The sequence below is a fragment of the Ammodytes marinus genome (assembly GCF_949987685.1).
Source record: "Ammodytes marinus genome assembly, chromosome: 9".
Taxonomy (NCBI): Eukaryota; Metazoa; Chordata; class Actinopteri; order Uranoscopiformes; family Ammodytidae; genus Ammodytes; species Ammodytes marinus.
Window position 1 is genome coordinate 12,666,824 of NC_137213.1, and position 17,078 is coordinate 12,683,901.

The 17,078-nt window shown below is 41.3% G+C and overlaps 1 protein-coding gene across 2 annotated transcripts in view; it reads right to left on the reverse strand.

Moving 5' to 3' along the window:
- Positions 1-17,078, reverse strand: part of ankrd12 (ankyrin repeat domain 12) — a 32,769-nt gene that overhangs the window by 8,447 nt on the left and 7,244 nt on the right. The window contains exons 2-8 of one of the 2 annotated variants that reach the window (XM_080033963.1): positions 7,314-7,427; positions 5,407-5,557; positions 4,357-4,428; positions 3,790-3,927; positions 2,879-3,082; positions 2,433-2,575; positions 2,070-2,217 (exon numbers count right to left, since the gene is read on the reverse strand). In XM_080033963.1, the coding sequence (XP_079890089.1) occupies positions 2,070-2,217; positions 2,433-2,575; positions 2,879-3,082; positions 3,790-3,927; positions 4,357-4,428; positions 5,407-5,557; positions 7,314-7,373 (916 nt within the window). In that variant the 5' untranslated portion in view covers positions 7,374-7,427. The remainder of the gene's footprint in view (positions 1-2,069; positions 2,218-2,432; positions 2,576-2,878; positions 3,083-3,789; positions 3,928-4,356; positions 4,429-5,406; positions 5,558-7,313; positions 7,428-17,078) is intronic. The other variant, XM_080033964.1, reaches the window with a different exon arrangement.

The window sequence follows — 17,078 nt, forward strand, 5'->3', positions numbered from 1 at the left end:
GACGTAAAGCCCATACATCCACATAAACAAAGATAGTAGTGCAGAGGTAAGATAGTTAATGGGGAGGAAAAACCAGGGTGTACAGATGGGTTTTGAGCCTTGATTTAAAGGCAGAAATGTAGAGGGAATCACATTTGTCAGGTGGCAGTTGGTTCCACAAGCACGGAGCAACTAGTGCAAAGTACATTTCTGAGAGTTGTGCCAGTGGCGAAGCTCCGAATACTAATTTAAGCTCTGAATACTAATTTTCCGAACGAGTATTCGAATATTCGAATAACTCGGGCCAGCCCTAGTCTACAGTAGCTCAGAAGAGAGTGACATCTCAATTCCACTTAACGACACCACTGATGAGAGTTCAGATGGCCAGAAAGATGATGATGGTGACTTTTGGCGCTTTTCCACCGCATGGTATCAGCTCGACTCGACTCAACTCGCATTTTTGGCTTTTCCACCGCAATTTCATGGTACCTGGTACCACGTAGCGGCTGCTTTTTTGGTATTGCCTCGCTCTAGGTTCCAAGCGAGCTGAGCCGATGCTAAAAGGTGACGTCGGCAGACGGCCGGCCACTGATTGGCCAGAGACTATTGTCTGGCCAATCAGTGGCCAGAGACTACCGGCTTCATTCTGTTGTTTATTCTCCCCAACTCTCCGGGACTTTTGAGTGTATTTACGCCGCGTGCAGCCTTCTTTGGCTCTCTTTCATTTGATTTGCATCACAGATCTGAATTTATTTTCCATATATTCGCTAAGCTCACCCAGTGTTGGTTGTTGGGGAAGTTACTTATCATACGAGAGGAGACATGTAGGGCAGCTAGCAGCTAGGCTAATAGTAGCCAGCTGGGACAGACATGATAGCGAGCGATTACATTACAAGCCTCGGACTGAACTGATTACCTCAATAAAATATTCAGGCTGAGACACGGCTTGCATTTGAAAACACGTATCCTGAAACAAGCACTAAACAGTCAACTTTATCATGCCCGTGTTTACGTGCATAGGGATGTACGTGACGCATCCCTACAGCTGACTGTGTGGCAGAGTCACACATCGGGACAACAACCATCCCTTTTAATGGCCCGTAGCAATATTCTTCTACTTCTTTTAGCAAACAGATACAAGGAGGGTATTTCTTAAACATTTTTCATCCGTGTTTTTGGCGGTTGGTTCAGTTAATAGTGCAACAACTGCTCGCAATTTCTGCTCTGCTACTTTGCTCCGGAGTAGGCTTTCAGCCCCTTACGACGACCCCGCCCACGTTCAGCAGGTACTATTTGCGGTGGAAAACGACCCGTGCTGCTACCAAACCGAGTCGAGTCGAGTCGAGCTACATTTGCGGTGGAAAAGCGCCATTTGTCATTGTGAGCTTTGCAGGTAAAACCATTAGATCTGCTAGGCCTTGTTTAAGAAAATTGTCCTTCAATCTTTGTCAACTATTTACTTTAAATACACCTTAAATAAGTGATTGTCTTATGGATTTGTCTTGCATTACAGTTTATGAGATATATAGCAATGGCACAATTTACCCCATGGTATTCTCTCCAACCGCACAATTTACACCACACCGGGGGCAAGTTGTGCAACAAGACAACTTTTTTCCCGAAAGCTATATTTCTTCAACAGTTTATTCCAGATCCAAAGTTTTTATTGCCAGGGATGCACAACACCCTGAAATATATGTACATATTTGAGTTGGAGACTTTACTGTCAAGGCCTTACTTTAAAGTCACTTTTGAGTGAAAAGTTGCACAACTTAGGCCACTCTCCCCTACTTTCATACAGACACATGCAGTTATTAAAGATTACGTGGTATAGTTAATTCAGTAACAGGTTTCTCTATGACAACGTCAATTATATTATTAGTTTTGCTTAGATGGGGAAAACTAAACTGACAATTTTTAACAAACAATACACTCTTGAAATGGGATGTTTACGTCCCATCTGGTTCTTCTATAGTGAAAACACATGTACAGAGCATGCAGTGAGGTGCAGTGGATAAGAATGTAGTAATATTAGAGTTAGTATGTTATTATCTGATGTTTAATAGGAGGTAAACCTAATCTCTGCATACCTGAAGAGCTGTCTTCTTGGTCCGACAGAGGCACCTCTCCCTTTAATAGCTGTTCCAGCTCCTGAGAGTCTGCCACGTCCACCGGGCGTTCTCCACGCTTATTGGCCTGGAAGGCGTCACCACCGTGGCGCAGTAACAGTTTCACAATCTGCATAAAAGAGAGAATGTTGATTGATTAATACAGTGCGACCATCAATATTGTGTCTATTCCCTACTTTGGATCGTTGATTTGCTGCTGCATAGTTTTCTTAACTATCTGAAGTGTCAGAGTTATGTAAGACATTGATCAGAATTTTTATTTGATTTTATTTTAAGTGCTACATTACAGTAGCAGGGCAAACGTTTAAAAAGGGAAGAGCTTACATCTTTATGCCCACTGCTTGAGGCATCATGGAGTGGCGTGTCGTCATCCAGACCCTGCGTGTTCACCTCGGCACCAGCTGCTATTAAGACCTTGGCCACATCATAGTAACCAAGATTACAGGCTTCATGTAGAGGAGTCCAACCTGGTGAGAACAGCAAGATTGCAGCGTTTTTGCTTTGACTTTTATTTCTGTCTTCAGCAAGTCAAAGTCGCAATTACTTGTTCTACCTTTACCGGCCATTTTAACAATTGTACATCAACGAAAACTTTTCATAGTTTTGTTCTGAGGCAGTAAGAGGGATAAACTTAAACTACACAAAAACAACATGTGCACAGAGTGTAGTAACATGCACCGATATATCGCCTTTGAACAAAGCTTCCTGTTATTAGCTACCATACAGACATGATGAAAGATGTTAAGTGATCACATCCTGGGGCATCCTACCGGCAAAGTCTTTGACGTTAACATCAGCTCCGAGGCTGATGAGCTCTTTCACTAGCTTGGCGTCGCCCCGAATTGCGGCCATGTGAAGGGGAGTCTCCCCACGCTCGTTCCTCTTGTTGACCTTGTCCTTCGCTCGGGATGAGGCGCTGCTCGGGACTTTCTTCTGCACGGGGGTCGTTTGTGAGGGGTGACTGGGAGTTGAATCTGGGCACAGGCAAAGACAAAAGGGTTTTAATTGATGCTTGAAGCAAAAGACTGTAACATGTTGAGATAACTACCTGCATCAAAGTGGAAAGCACTGGATTGAGCAACCACAACAAAACTGTTTGAACTGGGGATTTATAAGGCTGCTTCCGTGCGTCTGGGAGAATCCAACATTTTGGGAAATATACTTATTTGCATTCTTGCACAGTTAGAAGAGAATATCGATATGAATTGCATAGCTGTACAGTAACTATGAAGTTACAGCCAGCAGCTGGTTATCATATTAGAAATGTTCTTACAGTATCATAAAGACCGGGAACAAGGAGTCAAAATAAATAATAAATCCTGTGTGATATTATGTATAAATATTTTCATCTCACTAATGGCATAAGTGAATGAGCTTATTTTAAAAAATGTCACAGAATTTGATTGAGCAACTGCAACCTGTGACACTGTTTTGACTGAAAACTTGTGCTTACTTGTCTGGTTACATGTTTGATGGCAACGGCACAATATCACTGGGAAATAATAAAGAACATATTTATTTCGAGTTTGAGCAGCTACATTAGCCATGCCGTTTCCTTAAAACAACCTTGAAATACTAGAGAACTTGTTTGTCAAAACGCTCGGAAGTATGACTCATCCAACACTAAATATACTGTGCCATCTTGAGGATGTGGTTAAGGTGAGAGGGCAGGCCTACAAACCTGGACTGTTGGCAGTCATTTGCATCAGGAGAGCCATTTGTTTGCGCTCCGACAGAGGATACCCGAACAAAAGGTTGGCCTGTGACTTCTTGCCCCCAGCCTCCTTTTTCACCTTCTTCTTGTCTGGTCCATCTTTATCTACAACAAAACCGTGAGATTTTAGAGAACAGATCTATAACAACAATAACATTGTCAAATGTATTTCAAGCAGCAATTTCATCGCCACGGTAACACGATTATCCTGCTTCCCTTGTATCTGTTGAGCACGCGGAGAAACAGATGACAAGCATGAGGTTTGAGAAAGAGGAAAAAAAACGAAAAACAAGACAACAGCATTTTCTTAACCCAGCCAAGTGCAGACGACACTCCTCGGGCCCCACCCCCCCGTGTCCGCCCGTCGGTTGTTACTACACACAGACATGCGAGAGCTGTAGAAAAGGGCCAGATGCATGGCGAAGAGAGACACCCACGTGCATATGTGTGTGTGTGTTTGCAGCAGCATAGTGCATAGCGCAAAGTGGGTGACGTAGAGGACACGGGGGCTGAGGATCGGACTGCAGCGATTACCTGCGTATATCCTGCAGGGAGGCACTAATCTCTCTCCCCAGGTCTCACTCGACTGGCCTGGGTCTGAGTCATCTACAGTGCAAAGCAGATAGGATGGGGGAGGGGGAGGGGGGGAGCAAGGAGGGGTGGGGGTATGGAAGGGTTGAAAAGCACTGCATTAACGCTCACACTCTCTCTCTCACACACTGGTACTCAAATACAGACAGGCACAAAGGCAGACTTGCACAGATTATGAGTCATGGTAACACACGAGAGAAGATCCAATCCGAGTCCGTCACTGGCGTCATTATTTCCTACAGCTGCTCAACGCTGGAGCCGAGAGGCACTAGAGAAAGGAAGCTGGAAAGAAAAGGCCACCCTCTATGCTATGTTTAGTTGTATAACCTGTGCAAAGTCAATTATACTAGGAAGGGTTTTTCCTGTCTGTTACAATGATTGAGGACTACACAATGAAAATCATTTTGTTGAGATGAGATAAAGGCAAAACTGCTCTTGATGTCTGACTTGAGCAAGCTGTAAAATGCATCACTGTACTTTATTTACTATAATTATGGCTTGGCAATACACTAACCAATTTTTAGCTTTCAATCATGATGTAAACATACAATTGAACTAAATGATAGAAGCACAAGTAAGCAGGACAGATTAAGACAGTTCACAATGTGAAGCTGAGCAGTTGAATGAAGGATTTTATCTTCAGGATGACAACGGTTACCGGGGACTAAAATAAAGTCACACATTGTCTTATAAATGCGTCAACAATATCAGGTCTTAAAAAGGAGATTTTTTTTACAACAAAAATATTTGACATTTTCTTTTAATCCTCAAAAGTCACATGAAACAACTTGGTTCATATCAACAGGCCACGACTTCATCAGCATGGTCAGACTTGGATCCTGTTGCCAAACAGGTGGAAAAACCCATTGACCCACAGTCCCCTAGAGGAAATGTTTAACAACAGGCCACCAGGGGGCGGAGTGAGGACATGGCAGCCAGCCAGCAGCATGGCCATTGAGAGGAGTATTAGGGAGGAACAGTAACTGCCCTTACCGGTGTCAGAGTCTCGCTCCTCTGTCCGGAGCGGACTGGCAGTGAAGGAGAGCTTGCGCTTCATAGAAGACTTGGCTTTTCCCTCCTTCCCCAGTAATTCACTCCGATCCAGCTTCGGAGTTTTGGTGAAAGGAGACAACTTGTCTTTGCTCTGTCGGAGGTGAGGAGAACATGAGAAATTATAATTTGGCATGTGAAATTCAGCTAAGGTGTGGCCATGTTTGCGAGTTGTGTGTCGTTTTGTATGTAAACAATACAGTCATCCTGTCAGTAAATAAACTGAGCCAGCCCATTCACTAAAAGCAACAATATGGTTCAGTTAAGTGTGCAGGTAGAATTTCAGATGAGGCCGAAGCTTTCTAAAACTTGACACTGACATAGCAGAACGCAGGTGATTATTTTACACGTGGTGTTGTGTCTCATATGCAACATATTGTTTGGGTCCGCCTGCATGACTCACTAAAATCTCATTCACAAGGCTGGGTATGTGCCAAGTGGAGTAAAAGATCAGAATTGTTTCTCTCTTGGCACAGAAATAAAAAATAAAGCAAAGAAAGAAGTCTATACTAATTAAACTACGCAAGCTGCAAGTCCAACTCCCAGGAAAAAGAGACAAATACAAATAGCCTTATTAAATGAATGGCTTCGCTCAAGTTAGAATGACATAATAAAACAAACATTTAACATAGTTGTATGTAAATAATGCAGAAAATAAAGCTGTCGATGTCTTGAGGATTAAAAAATAAATCATTACAAAAAATACATCGTATGAAATAGACTTTGCAGGTGTAACAAAGTTGATTCTAATTAGATGTGTAATTACATGAAATAGTAGACTGCAAATAACTATACACTCTGAACACATTGTCTATGCTATGAAGCATTCAGTGCAAGAACTAAAGTATTGCCAGACTGGGGCTAGTGTTATTTTCAAACTCCTGGGCCTTATTAAGCAAAAAACACAACTGCTCCCACATCACGGAACAGAAAATGTTAAATGTAATCGTTAAAGCTGCCATTAGTTTTTAATGGTGTTCAGTGCATCAATTAAAAACTGTTTAGCATGTGTACGGAGAGGCTATGTGGATTCTTTAGAAGGTTATGGCAGGGGTATTAAGGATTAAAAAAAACTCCAGTGAGTCACATGCCACAAGTGACAGCTCCCAAACGCTTCACCAGTAATAACTGTTTTATCACAACGTCTTCCAATCCCAGTCACCAGGTTCTTGCACTCTGATATGCAGACAAAGCTTTTTCAGTACCAGTACTTTAGAGAGCTGCACTTTGGTGCAGTAAAATACATTTCTGGAAGAGGAAAACTGTCTGCAGTGTGGTGCTTCTTTGATCTGAGTGAAGCAATGTGCCAGCTGTGCAAAGCTGAAGTGTCTGGCAGTGTTTAAAGTGGCAGAGTTAGGAGCAGCATTTTTGCCTTAAAAAAAAAACAGACAAAGTCGGTCTCATTTATGGAGAAATTGATAAATATTTTCGGTATAACATTATGCTTTGGATAGGCTTTTAAACTCAAAGCAGTTTCTCATACACTTACTTACTACACTTTAAACACATCAGCCGTTTCATAATATGAAAGCTTTATGCAGTATGAATACATATTCACTGAGTGCTCCTCAGAATAATAGTCAATCGTGGCATTACTTATATTGTTTGAGTACTGGTGATCAAATTACAATATTAGAATCAGTGTCAACATGTTGAAATGTCAAAGTGGGGTGAAGTTTACTGTGCAAATAGGTACAGAGAATAGAGTAGCTATGCGTTTAGATGAGCCTCCTTCTTATGTATTTCTATCTAAAACTCAATTCCAGCCTATTCCTATTTACTTGTGGAGCATGAACCCCCCCAAAAAATGTACAAGTTAAGATGTCCAGTGTTGTTCACTATTGACATACCTTCTTCCCCGCCTGCTTGTCCACCATGGCTCCATCTCTGTCGCTCCCAGGTTTGGCCATGGTGCGGCACCTGACTAGCTGCGACAGCTACAGCGCAGTGGGATCATCATGCACCTGGAGACACAACAAACCAGCAATGAGAAGGCTTTCAATATAAAAACCTCATCACAGTCTTGAGTGGATGATTCGCCGATTGTTTCTTAAGTAGAAGGAGGAGGAGTGAGGAAGGATAATGTAAATCTTACTGATGTTAATGTTCTTTTTTTTGTATAGCTTGATACAATTTGACTTAATAGTATTATTGATTAACTAAAATTGTCTGTTTAGTCGATCTTTATGGGAATTTGCTATTGCTTACGGTGAACATACATTTCCGATGTGTTTTTATACTACTGTTTAAAAGCCCTTTCTAGGGACGGCCATTGGGAATTGGCAGTAGCTACAATTGCTGTGATGCTGTACATAGGAGATGTGTTGTTGAGTTTCTATGTGGTAGCATCTGTTCCCATCAAATAAACATCAAATGAAACAATGAGGGTAGGACTTGATAAGCCTAGACTTCCTTCTATCCCTTTTTGAACAGGTGTAGTGTTGTGGTATGTTATGTTGAAATTGTCATTTTGTTATTCTTTCATTACATTTTAAAAATTGTTCGAAATCAAGATTTATTCACAGTAAGAATAGTCGGTAAGTAAAAAAAAGTTTGCTTTAAATAAGCAGTGGTTACTGGACACTGGCAAAAATAGGAGACATGTTTAAATAGAGGTTCAATTCTTGACAGTGTTGTTTACAGGATTTTTAGCAAAACCCTGTGTCATAGAGGAAATAAGAGTTTAAGTAAAGAAAGGTCACTTCACCCCAGAGAGACGAGTGGAGTGGCAGCGTATGAAACGGCAACTACACAGGTTAACCTCAGTTGTGTTTCAGAATGTAGGTTACGTGGATCACTAATCAGGGATTTTTATTTAAATTTCCATTCTACTTCTCGAGAACAACCTTAAAAAGCAGGCAGCATGAATCACAGCTTTAGGGACTTTAGACAGTGAACTCCGGCATGTTGTCACTAGGTTCTACTCATCAGGTCAACAGAGTTTCTCTGTAATGTGGTTTGTGTTGGTGTAGTTATACACATAGTAGAGTCAACAGTGGGGGCGCCTACAGTGACTCAGGGTTTTTCCTGCATAGAGAAATTCTTGGTTCCCCCTAAAAGAGGGATTATCCAGAGCCAAAGGAAAATCACCAGCGCCAAAATGAAAAGAAGAAAAACTCATTTAATAACCTCTCCAAAATGTGTTTCTAGTTCAGCCCAATTCAATCCCTATTTCTTGCAGTTTCTGTTATTTGGATCAATTATAAATAATAACGATTTGCAAAAATCAGCAAATAAGATAACACAGTCTTCTTGCCTTGCTGTTGAAATAGTGTGGTCCCAAAACAGTGTTTTGACCAAAATGTGTCTGGGAAGTCACCTCCTAAAAGGCCTGTCCTGAGCCAGGAATGGAGATACTCAGCTGAACAACATGGCATCTGTCAGTCTCTCTGTCACATGAAGATCGCTGCCTTCAGTCACAAGACCCTTTCAATGAACTTTCCCTACTTCTTCTTCTTCATTTATTTTCACCCCATTCTCTCACAAACAGCATTGTGTCTGGTTTTACAGAAATAGCATTTTCTGGCCAAATGAAAGTACCACGAAGAGTGAACTCTATATTGGGAAACCTGAGACCACATTTAAAAGTTGTGAGGCAGCCAACCAAACAAAAGGGACAGCCCCATTACTCAATACATGCTCAATTGCAACGTAACTATAACCTATATAGTAAACATGATAGTACACTTAAGTTCAAATTCTGGGTATTTCTTCCGACCAGAAGTTAGTTAACTCCATCAGGGCTGAGGGACGATTTGATGAAGTAATTCAATTCATCAATTAATACCTTTCTTAACCTCAGAATCACCACCCCCCCCCTTTTTTTTTTCTTTCATTTTCATCGACCTAGCCATCCTGTTATTTGGGTCTTTGAGGATACGGCAGGGACAGCAACGCAATAATCCTGTGTGGCTTAGCTACACTTATGTATGTGTAAGGTTAGCAAGGGGTTTACTATGCAGCTAACCTAAAAAAAAAAATTATAAAACGCATTGGAAAATGGCAAAAAAAAAAGCACTAATGTTGCATGTCATGTTGCAAGCAGTGACTGGAGCTAATGACTTTAGAAATTCAAACATGACAACCCAATAAACACAGGAAACAGTTACACACCACATTATTACCAAGGCAGTACGATCAATTCAAGCCTGTGTATGAAACAAATCTACTAACACCGCAGCTAAATGGATCATAACAAGACTGCAGGCCTTCAATTAGGAGATGTCATCCAGATAACAAGCACGTTCTGGCATTTCATTCACATGGAACAATTAGGTGGCACATAGAGGATTTATGTGAAGGCTGTGAAGTATTAAGCCGCTAAAAGCACTCAAAGACACGCATTAAAAGAGCACAGTTTGCCCGTAAAAAAGAGCAGCAGACTGCTGTTGTTTGACTTCGGCATGGTATGGAATCTACAGATGTTGCTGAATGTTCGTGTTGGTCTGATGTGGAGGTGGGATGTTTGCTGCAGATCTGACAGAATAAAAATCTTCAAAATATTGGATACAACGCTCAGAAACCCAAACCTGTGCGTTTTCAAAACAAAAAGACGCATCATGACGACGACAATCAATGCACAGCAAGGAGCAATCATGCCTAGGACTGGATAGTTTGGAGCTGTGTGAGTGCTGGTCGGGCCTGGGACAGGAGGGACAATGGCTGAATGACGTCACATATCAACAGGGCCAAGTGTGATTGCGCCCTAACGTTTAGTTTCTTTAGATTTACTTTACAACCTTTAGTAATCCTGAGTAATAGCACAGTGTTGACAGGTTTCCCCTGCTGCTCAGCCGAGGCCAGTTTGAGGTCTGTCATTAGTCAGCAGATATCAGTATGCAGCAGCTCCGTCATTCAGTCAGCTGAAAGGGAGAATTGAGCGTCCCACACAGGGAACACGTTGGTGTAAAGAAGCGAGTGTATCGGGGGTATTAAAGCGGTATGGACAGCCCGGGACCAGACCAGAAAACAAACGCTGACAGGACTCAAATCTGGTCCAGAGACCAGGCACGGAGGGTGTGACTATAATTACAGAGGTATTTGGGCACTCGCCAGTTTGGCATTCGCATTCACTGCGTTTCATGAGCAGCTACGAGCTGCATAAGCCCCTGCTGCAAGCTCTGCCATTAACCTTGGGCTGTTTCAAGTCTGGGCCTTGATGACTACTAAGGTTCACAGAGAATAAAGCTGAGATTAATTTCACACGGGATCCTGTGCAGTGAGAACTATGTGATGCCATGGACCAAAAATACTTTCAATTCAAACGAAAGAGACTTTCAAACTGCAAAATCACAACCGTAAAACAAAAGGGGGAGATGTGACACCAGACTCCCTCGAGGTGGCTGGTTCCCTAAGCGTCAACATCAGTGATGTGCTGAATAATTCACCAGCCAAGGAGAAGCCACTGTAGCGACAACTAAATATGCTAGGGCTAGAAATGAGGATTTACATTTTTGGTTCAACTTAGAATTACTTTCCAAACCAAATGAATGAAAAAAATTGTATATTGAATGCCAATTCTAGAGTCCAAGGTGATGTCTTCAAATGTCCTTGGAACAGTCAAAAACCCACAAACATATTCAGATGACAATGAAATGAAAACGCAGCAAATCCCAACACTGGAGAGTGTAGTTGGCATCTTTACTTAAAAACGAAATAAAATGTCATCAAAATAGTTGATTATTTATTATTAAAAGTAAAGCTGGCTTGGACATCCTTCTGTCCAAGTCACTCTAATTATGTCCTATGTATGCCAAGTTTCTTCAAATTGTAAACATTTCAGGCCTTCAAGGCCGGAGGTCAATCTACTTTTCTAATTTTTCACTTGCAAATATACAACACCGTTTCTAAATGATCCTTTAAGCCTGGACATGACAACCCACTTCTAATAAAAAACATGGACCAGAATTTTTAGAAATTCAAAATATCCAGCTGCACGGACTGAAATATGTCAGTGAAATCGCAAAGTTAATTGCACTGGCTTCAGCACTGGTACTTCTGAGCAGCAGATGTCTCTGTGTGTATTTATAACCTGGTGTTCCTGCACTTTAACTCGGCTGGTTCCTGCGTAACAACAATAACAACCATGTCCCTGTAGTGCTGGAGCATGTTGGCCCTGACAGCGGTGCGTGTCCTATGAGTGGAGCGGTTTGGGGGTTTGAGGAGTTGGTCGGAGATGTGTAGGGCTGGACCATGGTGAAGAGTGCGTTTAGGGGTGGGGCTTATGGTTAGATGGAGAGAGCACACACAGTACAGTAACCTGATCCACACAGTCTGCAGGATGGGACAGGGAGGGAATAAGGCTAAGAATAGAATAGCACTGAGCCCGATACACAGAGCTAAGACTACGCAGCCACCAGCAGCAGCACCATTACTCCACTACAGCCTGAGCTGTGCACACACACACACACACACACACACACACACACACACACACACACACACACACACACACACACACACACACACACACACACACACACACACACACACACACACACACACACACACACACACACACACACACACACACACACACACACTTTGCAAAACGCATGTGATTTTCCTCTGGCCTCCCATGTGGCTGCACTTACATCCAAACACACGCACTGAACACACACAAAGGAAGCGACAGGAAAATTATTGTATTTCATAGATTGTTATATAAATATATTTTATCTCTACAAAATTCCAATAATTCCAGTGCATACCTTACAATGTCTTCAGTTTTATTGTGTTTATTCTGTACCACTACAACCTCTATGTCGTTTCCCTTGTCATTAAATGTTGTTTCTGTGCATATGCTTCTTGTATATTGTCACCAATAAAAAAAACACAGGTAGAAATAAAACCGAGGGGATGATAAGAATATTTTTAAGTTAAAATGAAAGATGGTTTCCATTTTTTCCTATAAAAAGGAGGCAGGCAAATCCTGTGACGCGCTCAAGGAGACGCACTACGCTTGCTACGACAGTAAACAGCCGGTCACATGGTGTGGTGGTCCTGTATGGCGTCAGGCTAAATGATGGGGGAGGTCTCTCTCTCTCTCCGTGTCTCTCTCTCTCTCTCTCTGAGCTGCACAGCTACTCCCTCCTCCCTAATGAGTAGCAGGACAAAGCCAGACGCAAAGGCCCGGTTACTGAGACGACAGGAGAGGGACACAAGAGGTAACAATACCCAGCACAGAGCCAGCCATCTTCAACATGATTACACGCACTAACAGCACACATCTTTACATTATAGAATTATTGTATTATTATTTATCGTTATGATATTATAGGTTGACCAAATTTTTGCTTGCAATATATAAATAGCTCACACTATGTAGTATATACGCAAAATCTTTAATGTGGCAAGAAATGTCAAGTCCAATTATTTTGCTGTTGACTAAACAGAAAAAATATTTATTCTTCAACGTGTCCATCATCCAAATGAAATGATTGTTAAAATAATGGAAAAATTATCAATTCCATTCATTTATTTCGTAAAATGAGCATGAGTGACATAAAAAAATAAAGTATAATAAAAATAGACACGCAACCCCTTATCCATGTGTGTTATTTATCCCTTTGCATGTAATTCCGCTACCTTAACCGTCTACCCAATTCAAAATCATAATATTTCATGCAGCTCTCCCCCTCCTCCCATCACTGAGTCTCCTGAACTTAAGGCATATTTCAACATGGACAAACAAATAGCTAGTGACACTGGATGCCTGGCGGTGCCTGTTCACCCCTTCATACCCTAACCCCAGACAGACGAAACACGCCTGCCATAACCAGAGTGTCTGGCCTTCGTTCCAGTTGTTGTTTGGTTGCAGAAATGAGCCAACAAAGTTCCTGGGAAGAGTTTGGGAGCTATAATTCCACCTTTCTTATAAAACAGAAAAGTATGGCCTCCCATTGCAAACAATTGAGTTGATATGTCAACAGGCACAAGTCAACTGTTGCCTAAATGCATTGGAAGCTTGTAAATTGTATCTAGATGTTGGCATTTGGCAGTTAAAATTAAACCTCCTGGTAAAACCTGTTATTGCATTTGTAACAAATGAATAAATATTTTTCAGCTAAAAATCGACAGCATATCAAGCACAATATTCTATTTAACTAAGGAAAAATCATGTTCAATTGGCTAAAAATACTTTAAGGACGACACATTTTCTGGCTTAATTTGTAATAATCCTAGCATTTAGCGGTTGTCAAACTCGCACATAGAGTACGTTGTGTCCTAAATGTGTATTCTTATGCAGGATTGAGTGCTACTGGAGAACTATTTCACAACCTTATATCCATCACTTAAAAGTGTCCATAAAACCAGGAATAGCCCTAAAGTTACAAGGGAGAGGCTTATGGCTCTCACACAAATCAAAAGCCTCATAAAATAGCCTAATGTTGGCATGCAAGAGACGTGAATAGGGTTAACTTTACAGGCACCGAATGACATCCATTAAATTAATCCAAGATAGTCCGATAGTTTTAAGAAGCCACCGCTCTGAATGTAGGTTAATGAACAGATACCCAAGAAGCGGACAAGAACAATGAGGCCTTTACTGTCGGTTATGGTTTGAAAAAGGAGCAGGAGGGAGTGGGGGATTAGGGCAAAGGTTAGGACAGAGGCGTGGGTCTCGTTCCCATTTCCACCACAGTGTCCAGCTCACATGACTGAACCAAACACTGGAGAACTGTTGCTGTTCAACTTTCAAGGAAAAACGTCAATATCTACAGCAGAAACTCAACAGTATAATACTAGACTGAAAGCCAAATTCAAATGTATGAATTAGATTAACAAGCTTATTTTATTTTATTCGTTGTGGAAAAGCATCTCTGATTGGTAAAGAAAAGGTACATTTTTGAAAGACTGGTCATTTTGTAACTGATGGGCTGAGCAGCTAGCAAATCAATTAAATTGGGGATGGGATGACGGATGAACTGATCCAATCAATATTGGGTCTGATATGGCTGCAATCCACTCATTGGATATCGGAAGCAGCTTTAATATAAGGCATTTTCTTTGTGGGTATTTATTTCTTGACACATTCTTTACTTTACACTTTCAAAATCTCATGAAGGAGTTGGAACTTTTGATCTACATCTGTATTGAAACTGTTCAAATCAGTTCTTACAAATTAAAACCTTTTTGCCTTTTTTGAATATTTTTTGCCATTTTAAATAACAATTGCGGTGTTGCTAAATCCGTTATGACCTTAAGACATAATACCACCAACAACAACAACAAAAGTATAATCATTTATATGATAGGACAGTATCTATCAGTCGATATCCAAAACCCAGACATCAAATTGGCGGATCATGGAATAAATAAATTTTTATGTCATCTTTGTTCCTAAAAGAAGAAAAGAAAAAGAAAATACCCGTCTCCCTTCTCCTCTCAACAGAGGGCAAGTTGTGGGCCGTGTTTAAAGCTCCAATAAGCCACTTACATGACTATGAAACCGAATGCATTTCTAACAAGGCCTCCGTCTGAAGACTAAACCATTTCGTTATGACATTCAAGACGTGACTCCATCTACACCTGCCACGTCCTATTAGGCTTGATGAGATGTCGATCGGATCACAGGTTTCAAAAACACACGTCTGCCTGAGCTGTGCCAATACCACAGCGTCTCTGCAGTGCCAGTGTGTGAGACACAGAGCATGTAGGTCTTTGATCAACAGTCATCATGCCCAATGAAGATTGGCAGCTGTTTCATTTCAGCGCATTCGTAGTGTATTTACTAAGGTCGTGCAGATAAACGAGTCATATTGTTAATAGTAGGCGCAGCAGGTTAACTGCAAATATTTTACTGTGCATATTAATACTACTAATCAACACAGGTGGTCGTGGAACCCCCTCCCAATGCACAATGATACAATGCTATTTTAAGCTTGTAAACACACAAACAAATTAAGAATGTATTTGTTAGTGAAAAGCTTAAACAATTTAGTGATATCGAAACACTGATATAGGGGTGCATAGGGATTTTTATCAATTATTTTCTTGATTATTGATTGGTCAATTGGTCTCCAAAATCTTCATACTGCTCTTTATGTCCAACCAATAGTCCAATCAAACTTTTCCCATTAACAATAACAGGCAATATTCAAATATTAAAAATAAATCTTGAAACAGAACTATATTAGACACATTTGCTTAGAAATGTACCTATATTTTAAACATTTATATTATATTTTTCATTCATTCTTACTGCTAAATATAACATTAACACACAGAGCATTACAGCATATGTACAGCTGGATTTGACACTAATCTGTGTGGAGAGAAGAAAAAAATCCTAGTTCATTGTGTCTTCAGACTATTTGTGCTGTCTTGTGTTGCTGAGGTGACTCATCCTGGCAAGCTATCCTGGTTTACCAACAATGTCTAAATATATTGCCAAAAATATGTTTTCAACAGTTATTAGTGTACAAATAAATACATGATGTAGTAACTATTGGCAGCACTGGAAGGCAGCTGCAGCAACAAGACATACATCAGATTGTCGAGTAAACAAAGCCACCAACGGCCACCTACACTTTGACTAAAAGATTTTTATGAATCTAGATTTGGATATCTTTCAACACATTTATGTCAGGGTTGAGAACAGGCCAGAATCATTGGTTTGTTCTTATCTAGAAGTGAGAACAATTAAGACAAGTTGGGAAACAATTACTCCTATGTTACGCAGCAACTAAATCGCAGATGCAGCGACAGCATTAAGATATAAAAACATCTAATGGCGCTTTTCCACCGCATGGTATTAGCTCGACTCGACTCGCATTTTTGGCTTTTCCACCGCAATTTCATGGTACCTGGTACCAAGTAGCGGCTGCTTTTTTGGTATCGCCTCGCTCAAGGTTCCAAGCGAGCTGAGCCGATGCTAAAAGGTGACGTCGGCAGACGGCCGGCCACTGATTGGCCAGAGACTATTGTCTGGCCAATCAGTGGCCAGAGACTACCGGCTTCATTCTGTTGTTTATTCTCCCCAACTCTCCGGGACTTTTGAGTGTATTTACGCCGCGTGCAGCCTTCTCTGGCTCTCTTTCATTTGATTTGCATCACAGATCCGAATTTATTTTCCATATATTCGCTAAGCTCACCCAGTGTTGGTTGTTGGGGAAGTTACTTACATACGAGAGGAGACATGTAGGGCAGCTAGCAGCTAGGCTAAATAGCCAGCTGGGACAGACATGATAGCGAGCGATTACATTACAAGCCTCGGACTGAACTGATTACCTCAATAAAATATTCAGGCTGAGACACGGCTTGCATTTGAAAACACGTATCCTGAAACAAGCACTAAACAGTCAACTTTATCATGCCCGTGTTTACATGCATAGGGATGTACGTGACGCATCCCTACAGCTGACTGTGTGGCAGAGTCACACATCGGGACAACAACCATCCCTTTTAATGGCCCGTAGCAATATTCTTCTACTTCTTTTAGCAAACAGATACAAGGGGGGTATTTCTTAAACATTTTTCATCCGTGTTTTTGGCGGTTGGTTCAGTTAATAGTGCAACAACTGCTTGTAATTTCTGCTTTGCTACTTTGCTCCGGAGTAGGCTTTCAGCCCCTTACGACGACCCCGCCCACGTTCAGCAGGTACTATTTGCGG